The 16,914-nt window shown below is 36.6% G+C and overlaps 1 protein-coding gene across 1 annotated transcript in view; it reads right to left on the reverse strand.

Moving 5' to 3' along the window:
- Nucleotides 1-825: 825 nt before the first annotated feature.
- Nucleotides 826-16,914, reverse strand: part of Vwde (von Willebrand factor D and EGF domains) — a 63,020-nt gene continuing 46,931 nt past the window's right edge. The window contains exons 24-29 of the mRNA XM_038319439.2: nucleotides 16,535-16,630; nucleotides 14,868-14,963; nucleotides 5,374-5,469; nucleotides 5,188-5,283; nucleotides 3,493-3,588; nucleotides 826-986 (exon numbers count right to left, since the gene is read on the reverse strand). Coding sequence (XP_038175367.2) covers nucleotides 826-986; nucleotides 3,493-3,588; nucleotides 5,188-5,283; nucleotides 5,374-5,469; nucleotides 14,868-14,963; nucleotides 16,535-16,630 — 641 coding nt within the window. The remainder of the gene's footprint in view (nucleotides 987-3,492; nucleotides 3,589-5,187; nucleotides 5,284-5,373; nucleotides 5,470-14,867; nucleotides 14,964-16,534; nucleotides 16,631-16,914) is intronic.

The following is a 16,914-nucleotide window of genomic DNA, read 5'->3' on the forward strand; positions in this document are numbered from 1 at the left end:
GATCCTCACATCCTGATATCTCGAGTGTTTTTACCTTCAGCCTTTTGAAGTGCTAAGTAGCACATGATAGATTTATATTAAAAATCATACTGTAAGATATTTTTGAGGGGTCCATACACATACGTGTATACCTGTGTGTTGTCACTGTATATCTCTAATATGTATATAAATCAGAACCAAACAACATCACAATAATCTGGAATTTGAGAGGTGACTGAAGAGGAATAATGCAAACTTTCACAGAGAAGCTTTGGAACGAGTGTGTACAAAAGCTGCCTTACAGGTCAGTGTGAGGTCAGGTTTCATATTGCAAGGAACCCTGTCCATGCCTTGGTTCTTCCGTTTTCAAAATACAAATTTCAGTGATTATAAAATGTCTAATTCTAGTGATAGGCACATTTCTTTTCCTAAAAATGGATTTTAATAGACAACAAAGAAGAGAAAGGATTTTTTTGTCAGGGAAAACTATGAAAACATAATTTTTGTGGTATGCGGTCATGAGAAATGGATAGGGGCTGCACTTTAATCAGTGAGGTAGTGACACCTTAATTTAAAGTGATGGTTATATTGAGAGAGGTGAGCCTGGCTTTTCGACTGCATTTGACCAGAGCATAAGTTACTTGTGTCCTATGCCCTACTGTGGAGTAGCTGCACTCTGGTGTCTTGGAATCCTGCATCCCATTGTACAATGGGACATAAATGTTGCATTCCATTAGGTGCACATAAGACATTTGTGTAAGTGTAAAATTATTTAAGCTATAGTTTGGAGGCAAATGTTGAATCCATGTATGTTTTCCTTTGGAAGTAAATGTTAACAGTAGTCAGTTACCAAGGAGAAGACACACAGAGAAGCCTGTATCTATTATTTGTATTATCAGGTACCTGTATCTTCTTTTCACATTTTACTCCAGAGTATCCAGTGCGGCAAGAGCATACTCCGGGAAATGCACATCTCCCTCCATGAAGACACTTCTGGGTGCAGACGGCTGCAAAATGCAAATGATTTTATTCACTGTGGCTTGGAATAGAATCCTGCAATGCACAGTATTCCATTGGCCTGGAGCTATTTTTTGATTGGAGCCTTTACTGTGATTCTCGAAGATATCAAACTTTACTGTGAATCTCGAAGATATCAAACATATCTGAATTGAAATACCACACAAAGATATGTACAGTATCTGTGACACATGAAAATAAATTATAATTGACCATAGGAAAGAAGTTCAATGGAAACAAATGTGTAACTTAAATTTTCTGGTAGTTGCATTAGAGTAGAAAAGAAGCAGGTATATAAAGAATCTGCCAGTGATCCGCCTATGGGCAGATCTCATCTATGTGCTCTTGTACTTCAGAATCCACACACCCAACTCAACGGATAATTTATTAAATTAAACTAAAATTGTATTCGTTATATTTTAAGCTATTTGAAGTACATATTTTTAAAGGATTCCAAAGACACCATTGGTCGTGGCATGTTTGTGAAGCAATTTATAGCCCACTTTGGACAGTATCTAATAGAAACTCACTGACTCCTTCCCTTCCATTTCTGTTCTTTACGGAGACAGGATCTTGCTATGAGCCTTCTGTAGCTTTGTGTTCCCTATGTAGCTTGCATTTACTCAAACTTATTGTCGTCTTCGCAGACCAGTCTTTTGAGTACTTAGATTACAGATGTGCGCCACCATGCCCAGCTCATTCAGGAACTTCCTAAACATATTTTCGCTGTCCATACCAGAAAGATTTACATGGAAATACATCTCAAGGTAATCTAAAATAATCTATATGTATCTCAGTAACTATTTGTGCATCATCATCTGTAAAAAAAAATGCTTGTAATAAAATAATTATTTGTTACTACATAAAATGGCCACCACAGGGGAAAGGCCATTGCATTAAATATAAATATCATACAGTGGCATTACAAAATTTAATGCAATATTTAAAATGATGCTTTAAGGGCAGATAATGGGTTTTTAAGCAATACCGAGTGAAAATCAGCATACCATAAAATTTTATATATGTAGTTATTTTTCACAGTAGTCACACTGTGGTAGCATATAATTTTGAAAGTTCATATAATTCAAGAATTGACAAGCTATGTTTTTTTATTTTTTTTCAAGCAATTTTTTTTTTAAATCAGGTCTGCTATATGTGGTTGGCTGGGAATGTAACACTCACGTTTCTAGACTAAGAAAGTTCTATTATCTAGATATAATAAAATAGATTGAGCGTTATCAGCATTTCCCTTTAGATAGCAGTAACATTTATATTCAGTTAGCATTGTCAGTACATGAGATAGTCTCTGGACAACAGGAAAGAAAACACTTTGAGGAAGAAGGTTTGCTTTTTGTTTCACATAAAGGTTCTTCAGGGTGCAGAAACCGTATTTCCAGCTTCAGGCTATATTTAGAGAATATCAGGCCGGGCGGTGGTGGCGCACGCCTTTAATCCCAGCACTCGGGAGGCAGAAGCAGGCGGATCTCTGAGTTCGAGGCCAGCCTGGTCTACAAGAGCTAGCTCCAGGACAGGCTCTAGAAACTACAGGGAAACCCTGTCTCGAAAAACCAAAAAAAAAAAAAAAAAAAAAAAAGAGAGAGGCACAGAGGAGACAAATGGAGGTGAATATGACCAGAAGATATTACACATGTGTGAAAAGCTCATAATGAAACCACTATTTGTATAATCATTATACTATTTTAAGACTTTAAAAGAAATTAAGAGAAATAAACCAACAAATGAACTTCTCACTTTGTTGAAATATGCAAAAAAACTGGCTAACATTTATTTTTACTTGTAAATTCTTAACTATATTTATTTATATTTATTTTATTTAACTATATCTTTTTTATGTGGGACAGTTTTTAATGTCACTCTGACACAGCCTAGGACCACTTGGAAGGAAGCTATAATGAAGTTTTGCTTAGATCAGGTTGTCTTCTGTACGTTTCTATGGGGGATTGTCCTGATTACATCTCTATGATGTGGGAACAATCAGCCTGACTGAGAGAAGGTGGCACCATTTCCAGATTTAGGGCCCCAGAATGTAGAAGAGTGAAGAAAGTTATCCAAGTACTAGAGTATTGATTTCTCTCTTTTATTTACTGTGGATGGATATGAACTTAAAGTTCCTGTCACTGTGACTACCAGATAACAACAAAATATGGCTTGTAATTGTAAATTAAGACAAATTATTCCTTCCTTCAGTAGCTTTTTATCGGGATATTTGTCAGAGTGATAAAATAGGATTAGGAGTATATGGGGAGGGGCAGGACACACCCACGCCATGGCACACATTTGGAAGTCTTCTAGTGTTCTCTTCAGTCTTGGTGAGAAGCATCTTCACTCACTGAGCCGTCTTGTGGATCCATCTTCACATTTACAAAAGGATCAAAAATCTATAATTCTGTTTTTACTGTGGATTTCTCAATGAGCTACAGGTCAATTATTTCCTCAGGTTCATACTCAGGCCATCAATAGAGAAAGGCTCCTTACGTTTCTCACACTGTACCCCTTCCCAGGTGGAAGGGCAATGGCACAGGCTGGGAGCTACGCATTCACCGCCATTCATACATTTCTGAAGGCAGATTGCTGCAAGCAAAAGATGAACAAATTGAATTTTTAAACTGCCAGTCAAAGTATAACATAAGCCACACAAAGCAATTTTCAAAAAGAAAAATTGATAAGTCAAGAATTAAAAGATCTTTCCTCAGCTGGGAAAGATGAAACACATCAGTAATCCCACCATTTTGAAGTCTAAGTCAGTAGGATCAGAAGTTCAAGTCCATCCTCAGCCACACAGCAAGTTCAAAGACAACCTGGGTGATATGAGACCCTGACTCAAGTAAAAGAAAATAAAATTAAAAGGAAAAGAAAACATTTGAACAATTAATTATATTCTTGAGCATATTCTCACCAGCATGTCTAGCTAAACAAAAACTGAACAAGGAAACAATTGACATAACAATCTAGATGAGAGAAAGACCAGAGGCCTGAACTGTACATAAAAACTATAATCAACTAAGGAATGTGGAATGTGGGAGAAATAGTCTTCTTCAGAGAAGAGCACACCAATTTGTTATCAATAGTAAATGGATGCATTAAAAACATACATAAAAGAAACATTATATAGACTGAACAGATAGTATTTAGAAATCTTAGAAATCTATCATCTATCTATCTATCTATCTATCTATCTATCTATCATCTATCTATCTATCTATTATCTATTATCTATCTATCTATCTATCTATCTACACATACACACACAGAAAGACAGACAGACAGACAGACACACACACACACACACAGAGAGAGAGAGAGAGAAAGAGAGAGAGAGAGAGAGAGAGAGAGAGAGAGGATAATTAATGAAAGAGGCCATGAATTTGAGAGAAAGCAAGAAGGAACATACATACGGGATGGTTTGCAGGGAGGAAAGAGAGGAGAGAGATGATGCAATTATATTATATTCTCAAAAACGGGAAAAAGAAAGAAAATAAAAAGATATCATTTTAATCATCTTCGGAACATCATGGCTCATCCTAACTTCTTCCCCAATGGTTGGGGTTCTACAATTATTTTCATGTCAAACAATATACTATAATAGCTATTAATACAAAAAATATTTTAGCTTGTTTAGGGATAGAGTCTCATTATGTAGCCCTGCCTTGCCTGAAACTCACTATGTAGATCACCTTGGATTCACAGAGATCTGCCTGCCTCTGTTTCTGTGCTGAGATTAAAGGCATACATCATAATACCCAGATTAAATAACAGTTTTATACAAAGAATAAAAAAGACATTTGAGTGAAGGCAGTCACCACCATCTCTGCAGTTAATCTGTTGGAATGGAGTATCCCACCCTGGAAAGGTCTGAACTGCTGAACTCAAAAGGAATTAAGAAATCAGTGCTTCTTTTCACACCTTCCTTTGATCCTGACTTCAGATTACAATCCAGATTTGGAGTTTGTGCTAGCATCTGTGGTTGCCAGACTGAAAAACACTGCACACTATCTTCAGATGTCTGTCTTTCACTATTTCAAAACGGTATCTCCTAAAGCAGGAATGAATCAGCAGAAATGAAATAGAAAGAATGAAAAAGAAAAGACTCTCTTTGTCTTAAATTTTTCTGTATACCTTCAGAAAGGCAGACATTCACACTCTAAGAGTCACAGTCTTTGCTTTACTTACGAGTGTTACACTGTTTCCCACTCCAACCAGAAGCACAGGAGCAAATATTTGGTCCCACACATTTTCCTCCATTCATGCACATAGGTTCACAGATGCCTAAGGTTAAAATAAGAGAAAAAATAGATGTGTTACAAAGCAAAGATTCAGTTTAGGATGTAGGATGCAAAAATTTTACTGGTGTCTTACTTTTTTGGCATCTTTTTCCGGTGTACCCACCACGACAGGTGCACACATTATTTCTCATACATTGGCCACCATTTTTACAGGGAGGGTGACAAACGGCTAAAAGAATACATGACAGTAATGTGTGAACAGTACATATTCAGTTATTATATATTACACATTGCCTTATGGGCTTGTATCTATGGGTCCATAAGATAGAGAAATGTGCTATAAAAATAAAAGATCACAACTGCAAGTCATTGCTACTGTCCTTTCTAAATAATAAAATGCAGAACTCAGAGCCATCCATTGCTAGCAGGTTAACAGCCTTGAAGTCTTTGCTATAATCCTGTGTGATTATGAACCTTAACTTACATTTCACTAGCATGCAAAGCAAATCATGAATTGATGTAGACAGAACCAAGAAAGTGAATCGAAGTTTAGCTCAAAGTTATAATATATTTCCTTCTGTGCAAATTAGAATGACCCTTACTATTTGCTACATTAATTCATAAAATTATGAGGAAATACTTTAAAATGGCTTCAATCTAGTCATGAGGCAACTTTATATGACTGGTTCCTATTATTGTTGGGTAAAAATCTTTTACTTGATGTCTTTTGCTTTATTGGAAAATTTTGTTAGCTGTTTGGTGTTCATTTTCCTGGTATTGACCACACAGGGGTATCTATGCTAGGAAACAAACCTGAATGTTTGTCATTTTAATGAGATGATGGTTATTGCTTTGTGTTTCTTCCATATATTAAAATTTAATGATATTTTATTTCTTATCCAGTTCTGAGGATTAAGATGGGGCTCTGTAAATGCTAACCCAGTTACACTACAGACATTAAATATTGGGTTTTCTTTTGCTGTTTAATTGTTTTGTTTAATTGTGCCCAAGCTAGCTTATGTAGAAATTTTTAAATTTAATTTCTTACTTCACACACTTCCCACAACAAGGCCACACCTACTCCAACAAAGCCACACCTCCTAATAGTGCCACTCCCTTTGGGGGACATTTTCTTTCAAACCACATTCCACTCCTTGGCTGCCAAAGGCTTGTAGCCATATTGCAATGCAAAAATGAATTCAGTCCAATTTCAAAAGTCACCATAGTCTATAACAGTCTCAAACTTACTGGAAAGTCTAAAGTTCAAAGTCTTTTCTGAGATTCATGCAATCTCTTAACTGTAATTTGCTGTAAAATCAAAATCAAAAAGCAGATCATAAACTTCTGACATATAATGGCACAGGCTATACATTACCATTCCAAAAGGGAGGAAAACAAGGATAGTAAGGAAATACTGGACCAAAGAAAGACGAAAAATGAGCTGGACAAACTTCAAACTCTGCTTATCCATATCTGCTGTCAAAATGCTCTTTCAATCTCAAACTCATCCATTTCATCTTTTTTTACTGCAACATGTTTCTCTTTCTTGGGCTGGTCCCATGCCTTGTTCCAGTTTTCCTTAGAGGTGTCTCACCACTTTGGCATCTCCATCATCTTGGTGTCTCCAAGGCAATTCAGGCTTCAACTTTACAGCTTCAAAATGGCCTCACTAGGCCTCCATTTAGGGACACTTCTCATACAGGCCTGATCTCAGCAGCTTACGTTAGTCACAAAAGAAGATTCTATAACCCCTTTCTTCTGTCCTTGATTCTAAAGCCAGAACCATTTGACCAAAGCTGCCAAATCTTACTGTTTCTTGGGGCTGAAATATCAGGTAAATGTTCACCCAACTAAATTTTCACCAGTGCTCTATTTTCACTGATTTTCTTCACTGACTAAGCTTGTATGTCCTGAACCTGGATCTATAGAGTAGGCTGGCCTCATACTCAGAGATCTTGTCTCTGTCTCTGGAGTACTAGGATTAAAGGTGTGTACCACCACACCTGGTTCTAAACTTTTCTATAATTCCTTTTCAAAAGTTGAAAACATGGTTTAGTGGTATCTAGCCCTGAGGTCACCACTCCCTTTATTCCAATTCTTAATCTGTTTATTTCCTTGAAAATAAGACTTAGCTTCATTCTCCTTTCAGGGACTCCTTTTCTCATCAAATTGTACATTTTGTATTTTTCCTTATTCAGATTGCTCCTTTTCATTATAAATCTTCACTAAAGTTACCACTAATAGCCACACACAGAATCTAAGCCAGTTTCTTTTGAAATTTCCTCTGACTACAGGATTAATCTAAATCCCTCCACTTTAGCCTCAGGCAGACCTTCTGAACAAGGGTAAAAAGCAGCCATATTTTTTACCAAAATATCACAAGAATGATCTTTAGCCATCATATTAAAATTCTTCTCCTTTGAAATCTGTTTGGGGAAGGGTCGCTTGTTTGTTCCCTCCCAGAACCAAAATAATCACACAGAAACTGTATTAATTAAAACACTACTTGGCCCATTAGCTCTAGCTTCTTATTGGCCAAATTTTACATCTTAATTTAACCATCTCCATTAATCTGTGTACCACCACAAGGTCGTGGCCTACCAGCAAAGTTTCAGCACATCTATCTCCGGTGGCAGATCCATGGCATCCCCTCACTCTGCCTTCCTTCTCCCAGCATTCAGTCCAGTTTTTCCCACCTACCTAAGTTCTTCCCTATCAACAGGCCAAGGCACTTTCTTTATTCATTAACCAATAAAAGCAACACATAGACAGAAAAACCTCCCATACTATTTCCCCTTTTCTGCTTAAGCAAAAAGGAAGGTTTTAACACAGTAAAATTACATATAACAAAAGTTATCAAGCAACAATTATGATTACAATATTTATATATGCTTTATCTTTTATCATAACTGAGGAAAACTATAATAATAACTATGTATTCTTCAACTCCATCAAAGACTCCAGAAGGATATAATATTATGTAAGTAAACAGGAAATGCATTGTAAGCAACTTCTAAACCTCTAGAATTGACAGAGACATTTTGCTGCCTGGACAGCTACCCAAAGTTTTTTTGTACTGTTGGGGAATCCATCTTCAGCCTACAGGCCCATAGTATCCAACAGACATTTCCATGAAGCAGAAAATTTTAAAGACAGTTCTGTCTATATTGGCAGTTTGCCAGTCACTTTCTTTTGTATTCTGCAGAATGTCTAGTAGAGTCTTTTATGAAGCAGAAACCCCAAAGGACCACGTCACCTTTAGGCAAGTTCAGCAGTCATTTTTCTGCATGTGCTGCATGTCCAGTTAAGCAGTCCAGGCAAGAACAGTTTTTTGGCTAAATGTCTAGTAAACTCTATAAGGAGCCTCTTTGATGCCCATCTTCCTCTTGAAATAGCTTATGCTGCCAGGAGCAGATGTGTCTTACTGTTATGAAAAGTCTTAAGTTCTTAAACATTTTAAATGCCATACTCTGAAGGTCTCTGAGTGATTTGAATACCTATCTAACTGAAATATATCTCTATGCATCTAGAAAATCTAACTAACATGACTACAAGCTTGAATATTATAGATGAGTATCTATTAACCTATATTTCTTAATTATACATTACATTTTTAAATGAGCTACACAAACATAATACCTTAATCAAGATCAGATATAATATACATATAACAAAATTGACCTTAAATTTGTATCAATAAACCAAAGTCCATACCAATGCAAATCTCTACAGCATATCCCCCTTTAAATGTAAAGAAATATTTACAAACAATATTTAGGAATATGGGCATAGTTTTTCTCCAAACTTTTTCCTGCTGTTTATTGGGTGAAGAACTTTCTTTGTGGGGGTGTTTACAGAAACCTTTCAGGGGGTCTTGTTCCATCAAACCATATTGGTCTAGAAGCAATTCACAGGTTCTCATCATCTGTGAAAACAAAAGAAGAAACTCTTTCCAAAGCAACATATCCTTACACTCAAATTTTGGAATCAAGAAACCTTTATGTTGGTTTAATTTAGCAGTCCTTACCATGAAATGTCTCTCTGTACTTAGCTCCTTTACCATCAAAAATTCAAAGATAACACGTTAATATATATTATCCAGACTCTCTGTGAATTTTCCATTTTCATGTGGGTTATTTTTCTTTAGTTTTTTTAATCTATGACTATCTGTACTCTGTCTCTTTAAAGACGCTACCATTTTTTAAAGCATTGACTTTATTTTCTGACTCTTTATAATTTTTTCTTCTCTCTCCCAAGGCTATGTACATTTATCCAACACTGTGATTCATCTGGATTTGTCTTTATTGCATATCTGTAATTATTTACTGTCCAGGAGCAATTTTATAATGGTAAGCCTTCTTAAAACTTAAGTTGCACCATTATTAGGGTTTATATGGTACTTTCTGTTTGCCCACCCAGTCTAAAACTTAAGCTGCACCATTATTATGATATACTTGGTATGCCGGCTTGCTTCTCACAGTCCATTATGGCAGAGCCACTTGCTACCTCTGAGTGCTACCATGCACACTGCTCAACTTCCAGGCACACAGCTGGTCCAAGTTGCCATCAAGCAAGCCACAACACTCTTCTCACAAACCCATCCAAATACTTGGTGCTCTGAAAGAGCCAGAGGTCATGCTGGCAGCATGTCCCAGAAAGCCTGCATTTCAAAATGGCACAGCTTTTTTCCTGCTACTGCTGTGGAGTCAGGAAAACCTATCTTAAAGAAGCTGCAACACTCTGCCAGCAAACAGCAAAAAGCTGTGTTAAACTCTGTACTTTTTTGTCTAGAATTCCTTTTAAGCCCTCTCAGTTTTTACATGGATTTAGTTGGCCATGTGGGCACCAGAAATCTTGATCCCGGCCCCCACAGTTTATCAGATCACACTCAGCATCACTGTCTTCCATGCTGCTACTAGGGTGGTCCAATAAACAGTACTGAAAGCATTCCACTGCTTTCCTAGTCCAAACACCTAGATTCTAAATTCCTCTAAACAAAAAGCATGGTCAGGCCTATCACAGTAATACCTGAATCCCTGGTACCAACTTTTGTCTTATGGTTTCTATTGCTGTGAAGAGACACCATGACTACAGCAATTCTTTTAAAGAACATATAATTGGGGCTAGCTTATAGTTCAGAGGTCTAGTTCATTATCAGGCCAGGTAGCATACAGGCAGACATGGTGCTGGAAAAGGAGTTGAGAGTTCTATATCCTGATCCTCAGACAATAAGAAGAAAACTGTGACACTGGGCATGGCTTGAGCTTTGATGAGGCCTCAAAACCTGCCTCCATAGTGACACACTTACTCTATCAAGGTCATACAAACTTCAAGAAATAGTGCCATGCCCCATGGGAGCCATTTTCATTCAAACCACACTGGTTGATAGATTATGAAGTAAACTTTAGTTTGTATCAAAAATTAATTTCAAATAATGTGTTTTGGGGGGAAAGAACTGTGTAGCCCTCCAGTATTAGATCCCCATTAACAACTGCTTTCTTCATTTTCAGCCCCTCTAAAATCGGAATTGTTTTAAAGAAGATTTATAAATGAAAATAGCACTTTCAGTATAAAACCTGAAAGTGGATATTTTAATAAATAGACAGTTTTATTAGACTAGGTTGAACCTCTTCTGTTTCATGCTGAGTCTAATCTTCGATCCATGCACACATGTATGTGTGTGTATGTGTAATGTGTGTGCATGTGTGTGTGTGTGCATGAGTTTGTAGTGTATACATGCTGAAGGGCATGCAGATAAGAGAAGACAAGTTTCAGGAAGCAGTTCTCTCCTTCCACTGTGTAAACTCTGTAGATCGAACTCTGTGAGGTTGGATAGCAAGCACCTGTACTCTGAGATCCATCTCATTGACTGCTGATAAATTACCTTATAAATATGTACCCAACATAATTTGTTAGTTATGGAAAAGAAAATTATAAACTATGCTTGTACATCTGTGGTGGTTTGAAAAAATGGCCCCCATAGGCTCATATATTTGAATGCTTCATCATCAGGGAGTGGAACTCTTTGGTGGGATTAGGAGGATTAGGAGGTGTGGTCTTGTTGGAGGAAGTGTTTCACAAGGGGTGAAGGGGTGGGCTTTGAGGTTTTAAAAGCTCATGCCAGTCTCTCTCTCTCTCTCTCTCTCTCTCTCTCTCTCTCTCTCTCTCTCTCTCTCTCTCTCTCTCCTCAAGATGGATCAAGATGTAGCTCTTAACTGCCTATGTGCCACCATGCTCCTTACTATAATGATAATAGACTAATTTATGAAACTGTAAGTAAGCCCCAGTGAAAAGATTTCTTTTAAAAAGTTGCCTTGGGCATGATGTTTCCTCAAAGGAATAGAACAGTGACTAAGATGATATCTCTTCAGCCATATATTTGGAACCATGTTTATTAAGAAAGTAATTTTTCTATGATATTTACTGTGGTGAAATTTTGTTTGTGATCTAACAAAGTTTGCCTAATGATCAAAGTGCAGAGCTAGCCACACTAGTTAGTCATAAAGGGTAGGCAGTGTTGGCACACACTTTTAATTTCAGCACTTGGGAGATAGAGGCAAATGGATCTCTGTTAGTTCAAGGCTACCTTGGTCTGCACAAAATTGATCCAGTCTAAAAGAGAAACAAAGCAAAGCAGTGGTGGCTCTCACCTTTAATACCAGTATTTGGGAGTCACATGCCATTAATCCCAACACTAAGGAGATGGAGACAGAAAGGGATATGGGTGGGATGAGTGAAGAATATAAGGCAGGAGGAGATAGGAGCTCATTACAGTCAGTCTGAGGATGCATTCTGAGGCAGCACTCTGAGGACAGGATTTCTTCTTTGGTCTGAGCATTGGTAGAGGTAAGAACTCTAGTGACTGACCACTCTGCCTCTCTGACCCTTCAGCTTTCACCTTCTGATAGATAGCTGACTCCAAGTTTTTATTAGTAAAAATTAGAATTAATGCAACAATTTCCAGCTTAATTTCTTTTCTTTTTCTTTTGAAATTCTATGGTATATATGCCTATCTTATTTTAACCATATCCTGTCTATTTTGATTCAGTTGTCCTCAATATGTTAGCCACCTTCCCTTCCATTCATATGCCTCAGTCTCATAAGGGGGATACAATCACATTACATCAATCATGATAGCCAGGAAATCTGGGACCTTACAGTAGACTTACAGGAGATTTCCAAGGTCCTAGCATGCTTTGTTGAAACTAGATAGTTTTAAAACCTGCTTTAAATTATTAACAATTTGTTTCCCAGTCCCTTATAATAAGGCACATCCTCATTTGGTTTAACTTGGATAGATTAAAGATCATCTCCTTTATTCAATTATTGGCAAACATTTTGGGGAGGAGTATTTTTTCTTACAGTCCTACCCTTACTGTAAGTAGCTTGGTATTGTGAGCTTATGACTTTCCCTTTATTTTCTCTGCTCAAAACTATATAATGCATTCGTATAGATTTGGTCACATTCCCTTAGTTTCCAAGATTTACATTAACTTAATCCTCTTTCTATTTTACAACCCAGTTCCTCAGAGGAAATATCAATGAAAGGAATACTTTCCCTATGCCCATCTTTCTAGTGTTTAAGTGATATTTTCTTCTCTGCTCCAGTTTTATCTTATGAACCTGAATCAACTCCCCGATAAAAAGGTATGTGATTATAAATCACACCATAGAGCAGAATGTCATAAGCCGTCATTTTATTGCTCTGCTCCTTTAGCAGAACAGTAGTATTTCTTTTTCTCCTAGGTCCTGGCTTATCTTATCTCTGGTTCTTGGCCACTCAAGAGGTATCAGAGATCTGCTATATTTGTGGATCACTGTCTTGTTCACTCATTATTAGACAATCCTCCTGCAGTAGATGGGAACAAACAAAGAGGCCCACAGCCTGACAATGTGCAAGGAAATCTTGGAATACTCAGTCTTAAATTTGATATCTCCACAAATGCCTCTATTTAGGGCTTAGGAATAGGGAGCAGAAAGACTGTAAGAGCAGAGGAGATGGAGACCACCAAGGAAATAAGGTCTTCTAAACACAGTATGATCAAAGCACATATAACTCAAAGAAACTATAGCAGCCTGCACAGAGCCTGTAAAGATCCAAGACAGATGGAGTCCTAGCTCTGAGAGTGGAAGTAGAGGATACTCCCCATTCCTAACCCAGAAGATTTAATGATTTACCCACAAAGGAAAAATCAGTGGTTTTGCTTTAGATTTTTAATAGAGTCTCACTGGGAATACAAACCACTCTTAAGGACAGACCCTGTGCCCAGCAGTAGACAGCCAACACAACATTAACTCAAAGGCATCTTGTCTTTGGAGGTTCTTTACCACCCAGCATTTTATCAGGGCATTTTCTTTTCTTTTATGGGATTTCTATGTGTGTGTGTGTCTGCATCTATGTGTATTTATTGTGCTTTTTAAAAAAACTCTTTTCCTTTTATTTTCTTGTTTATTTTGTTCCATTCAAGTTTATTTTTATTTTATTATTATGCTTTAGATACCTGTTTGTTTTCTAATAAGGGAAAAATGTGTGAATTTGCGTGTGAGGGGAAGTAGGGGTACCAGGGAGGATATGTGGAAGGAAAACTGTAATCAGAATATATTGAATCAAAATATTATTTTCTGCAAAAATAAATCAAATTGTATCATATAATAATGTTAATTTTGTAAATCTAATTATGAAGATGTTCAAACATGTTCTAAAATATATTTGATATAATTCTAAGAATAAAGATACAGGTAATATTTCGTGGATTAAATTCACTGGAATTAGTTACTAGTTCTTATCAATAAGCTCATGTCTGAGATATTTCTATTAATCTGTAAGAGAGGGAGAAAGGGAGAGAGAGAGAGAAAGAGAGAAAGAGAGGGAGAGAGAGGGAGAGAGAAGAGAAATTGCTATAGCAGTGGTTCTCAACCTGTGGGTTACAACCCCTTTTTTGTCAAATAACACTTTTACAAAGGCTGCATGTCATACTTTCTGCATATCAGACATTTACATTACAATTCATAACAGTAGCAAAAGTATATTTATGAAGGAGTAACAAAAATAATTTTATGGTTGAGGGTCACCACAGCATGAAGAACTATTTGTATTAAAGTGTCACAGCATTACAAAGGTTGAGAAACACTTCCCTAATAGAGTTAAATACATGGGGAAAGGTATTAAAACATGGTGCAGAAAAGAAAAATGGTTCTTGTGTCTGTACATCATCGTGCATAGAGTTGTACCCAGGTGCACTCCCCAAATGTTTAATGAAACTAAAGTTAAGAAAGATCATGGGAAAACATTAGACAACATAAAATAAAACATCTCAAAAGTCATTAAACTGAAAGCAATGGGAACACCACCATTTATTATGATCTCCACTAGCATGTTGTACAGTTCACATCTTGCCTTTACAAAAATTCATAAACAGTGCCCATGCTGTTGACCTAACATACGTTTATTGCCAACTCTGGTACATTTGTATGAGTTAGTTTTTGTGGCCATATCTACATAATCATAAGAAACAGATGGGAAACAATCTTTTTCTGAAACTTGATGTGTTTCCACAAAGCTCACTTTCCTATTTTGTATTCCTAGTTTCCCGGTAGCCTTTTTCATTATGCAGAAAGAAGACTTACCATTCTGGCACTGTGCACCGAAGAATCCATCGGGGCAGAGACAAGTGTTTGGCTTATAACAGGAACCACCATTGAGGCAAACAGGCTTACACAGAGCTAATGCACAATAGGAAGAAGGGAATCACAAAGGATGATTATTTTAAACTGAATGTGGCACAACGTATGGAAGGAAACACAATGATATATTTTAACTATGAGTAAAAAATAGCATATATTTTAGGCTTCAACAAACAAAAAGTAAGCAAAATAGCTTTGTAATTGCTTTGAAAGTATGTTTATTTGTTCCATTAGTAATATTAATAATAAAGATGAGAATGTGGAGTAACTGTGATGGAAATTCAGAATGTTTTTGTTATCACTGGCTAAGAAGGGCAACGCAACTCAACAGCATTGACCTCTAGATGTGGCTATTCATACACCTTTATCCCTTTGCACATAAAATAGGGCTGCTTTACCCAAGCCCTTTCATGCCCCAAATGGCTGACGTTTCATCACCTTTGTTCTGCTTTGATTGTACTTCTAATTCTATTTTCAGCCTAGATTTCACCCAGTCTCCAAGGTATACTACAGATAGTTTTCTTCCAACTTGCTGGAATTAATTGGTGTTTTTACTTCTGGTAATATGTGGTTTATTTACATTTTATATCATAAAGCAACTTGCTTCATGGTTTTATATTTAAAAATAATTGCATCCCATGTCTTTTTCATTAAGGATATGAAAACTGAAATAAAAGGAAGAATCAACTTAATCTTTGTTTTCCTTTGTAGCAGGCTTCATGTATAACTAGCACATTATAAATGGTGGGTTATTTTTATTGAGAAAAGTCATTTGATCAGAGTAAATTAGAATAAACAGACCAACTGCAAACATTTTTGCTGAGGAAGCATGCTGTGGGACAATGGTCTTGTACCCTGCAAAGATTTTTCTCTTGTTTAATAAAACGGTGATTGCCCAGTAGCCAGGCAGGAAGTATAGGTGGGGCAACCAGGACAGAAGTATTCTGGGAAGAGGAGAGGCTCAGTCTGCGGTGGTCACCCAGACACAGAGGAACCAAGATGAGAATGCCTTGCTGATAAAAGGTACCACGCCACATGGCTAACCCAGACAAGAATTATGGATTAGTGTATGATGTAAGAATTAATAAGAAGCCTGAGTTAATAGGTCAACCAGTTTATAACTAATGTAAGCCTTTGTGTGTTCCTATGGACTGAACAGTTGTGAAACTGGGTGGGACAGAAACCTCTGTCATCAGAAGCACATTTGATTCTGATAAATAAATGGATTGATCTGATGGCTGTGCTTAACATTCAGAATTGAATAGATGTTTAATAAGGTAGGATGTTTATGTCCTGATAAGAAAAAGAGAGAGAAATTTAAATGGAGAAATTATAACAAAGACAGGTGTTTTGTGTCCATATCAGGTAAATGAATGATGGATATACAAAAGCAAGACAATACTGATTAGGAAACATCACATGTAAGACAGCATAAGGTTTCAGATAACAGAAAAACAAGACGATGAAGGTAAGAATTTCTAAAATGTATTATACAAAACCATCTTATATATTTCCTTTCAGTTCAGTTTTTCTATTTTCGGTATGACTTTTTGAGATATTTAAGGTTTCTTTTTGTTGATACGTTTATTGTATACAGTTCTGATTTTTACCTGTACTACAGGTGGGTCCATACCAGCCAGACTTGCACTGGCAAATATCTGGAGCAACACATTTGCCTCCATTTTCACAGTGCTTGTTACAAACCACTAAGATCACAGAACAAAGACAAAAGAAAGTCAAATTTAGCCCATAACTGTCAATACTTCTGATAAAATCTACCAGAGAAGGACCAGGATGATTCACACATGGCTTAGATGCACTACAGTTCTCAAGTTCAGTTATTTTCTTACTGATAAAGGTGAAAAAAGTAGAAAATTATTAGCATTAAATGAGGATTAGTTACTTATTTAAATTATTAGTAATTGGTGAACATAATAAAAAATAAATAAAATAAAACAAACATATGCAAATTAATGCATATTATTTTCAC

The sequence above is a fragment of the Arvicola amphibius genome, chromosome 2 (assembly GCF_903992535.2).
Source record: "Arvicola amphibius chromosome 2, mArvAmp1.2, whole genome shotgun sequence".
Taxonomy (NCBI): domain Eukaryota; kingdom Metazoa; phylum Chordata; class Mammalia; order Rodentia; family Cricetidae; genus Arvicola; species Arvicola amphibius.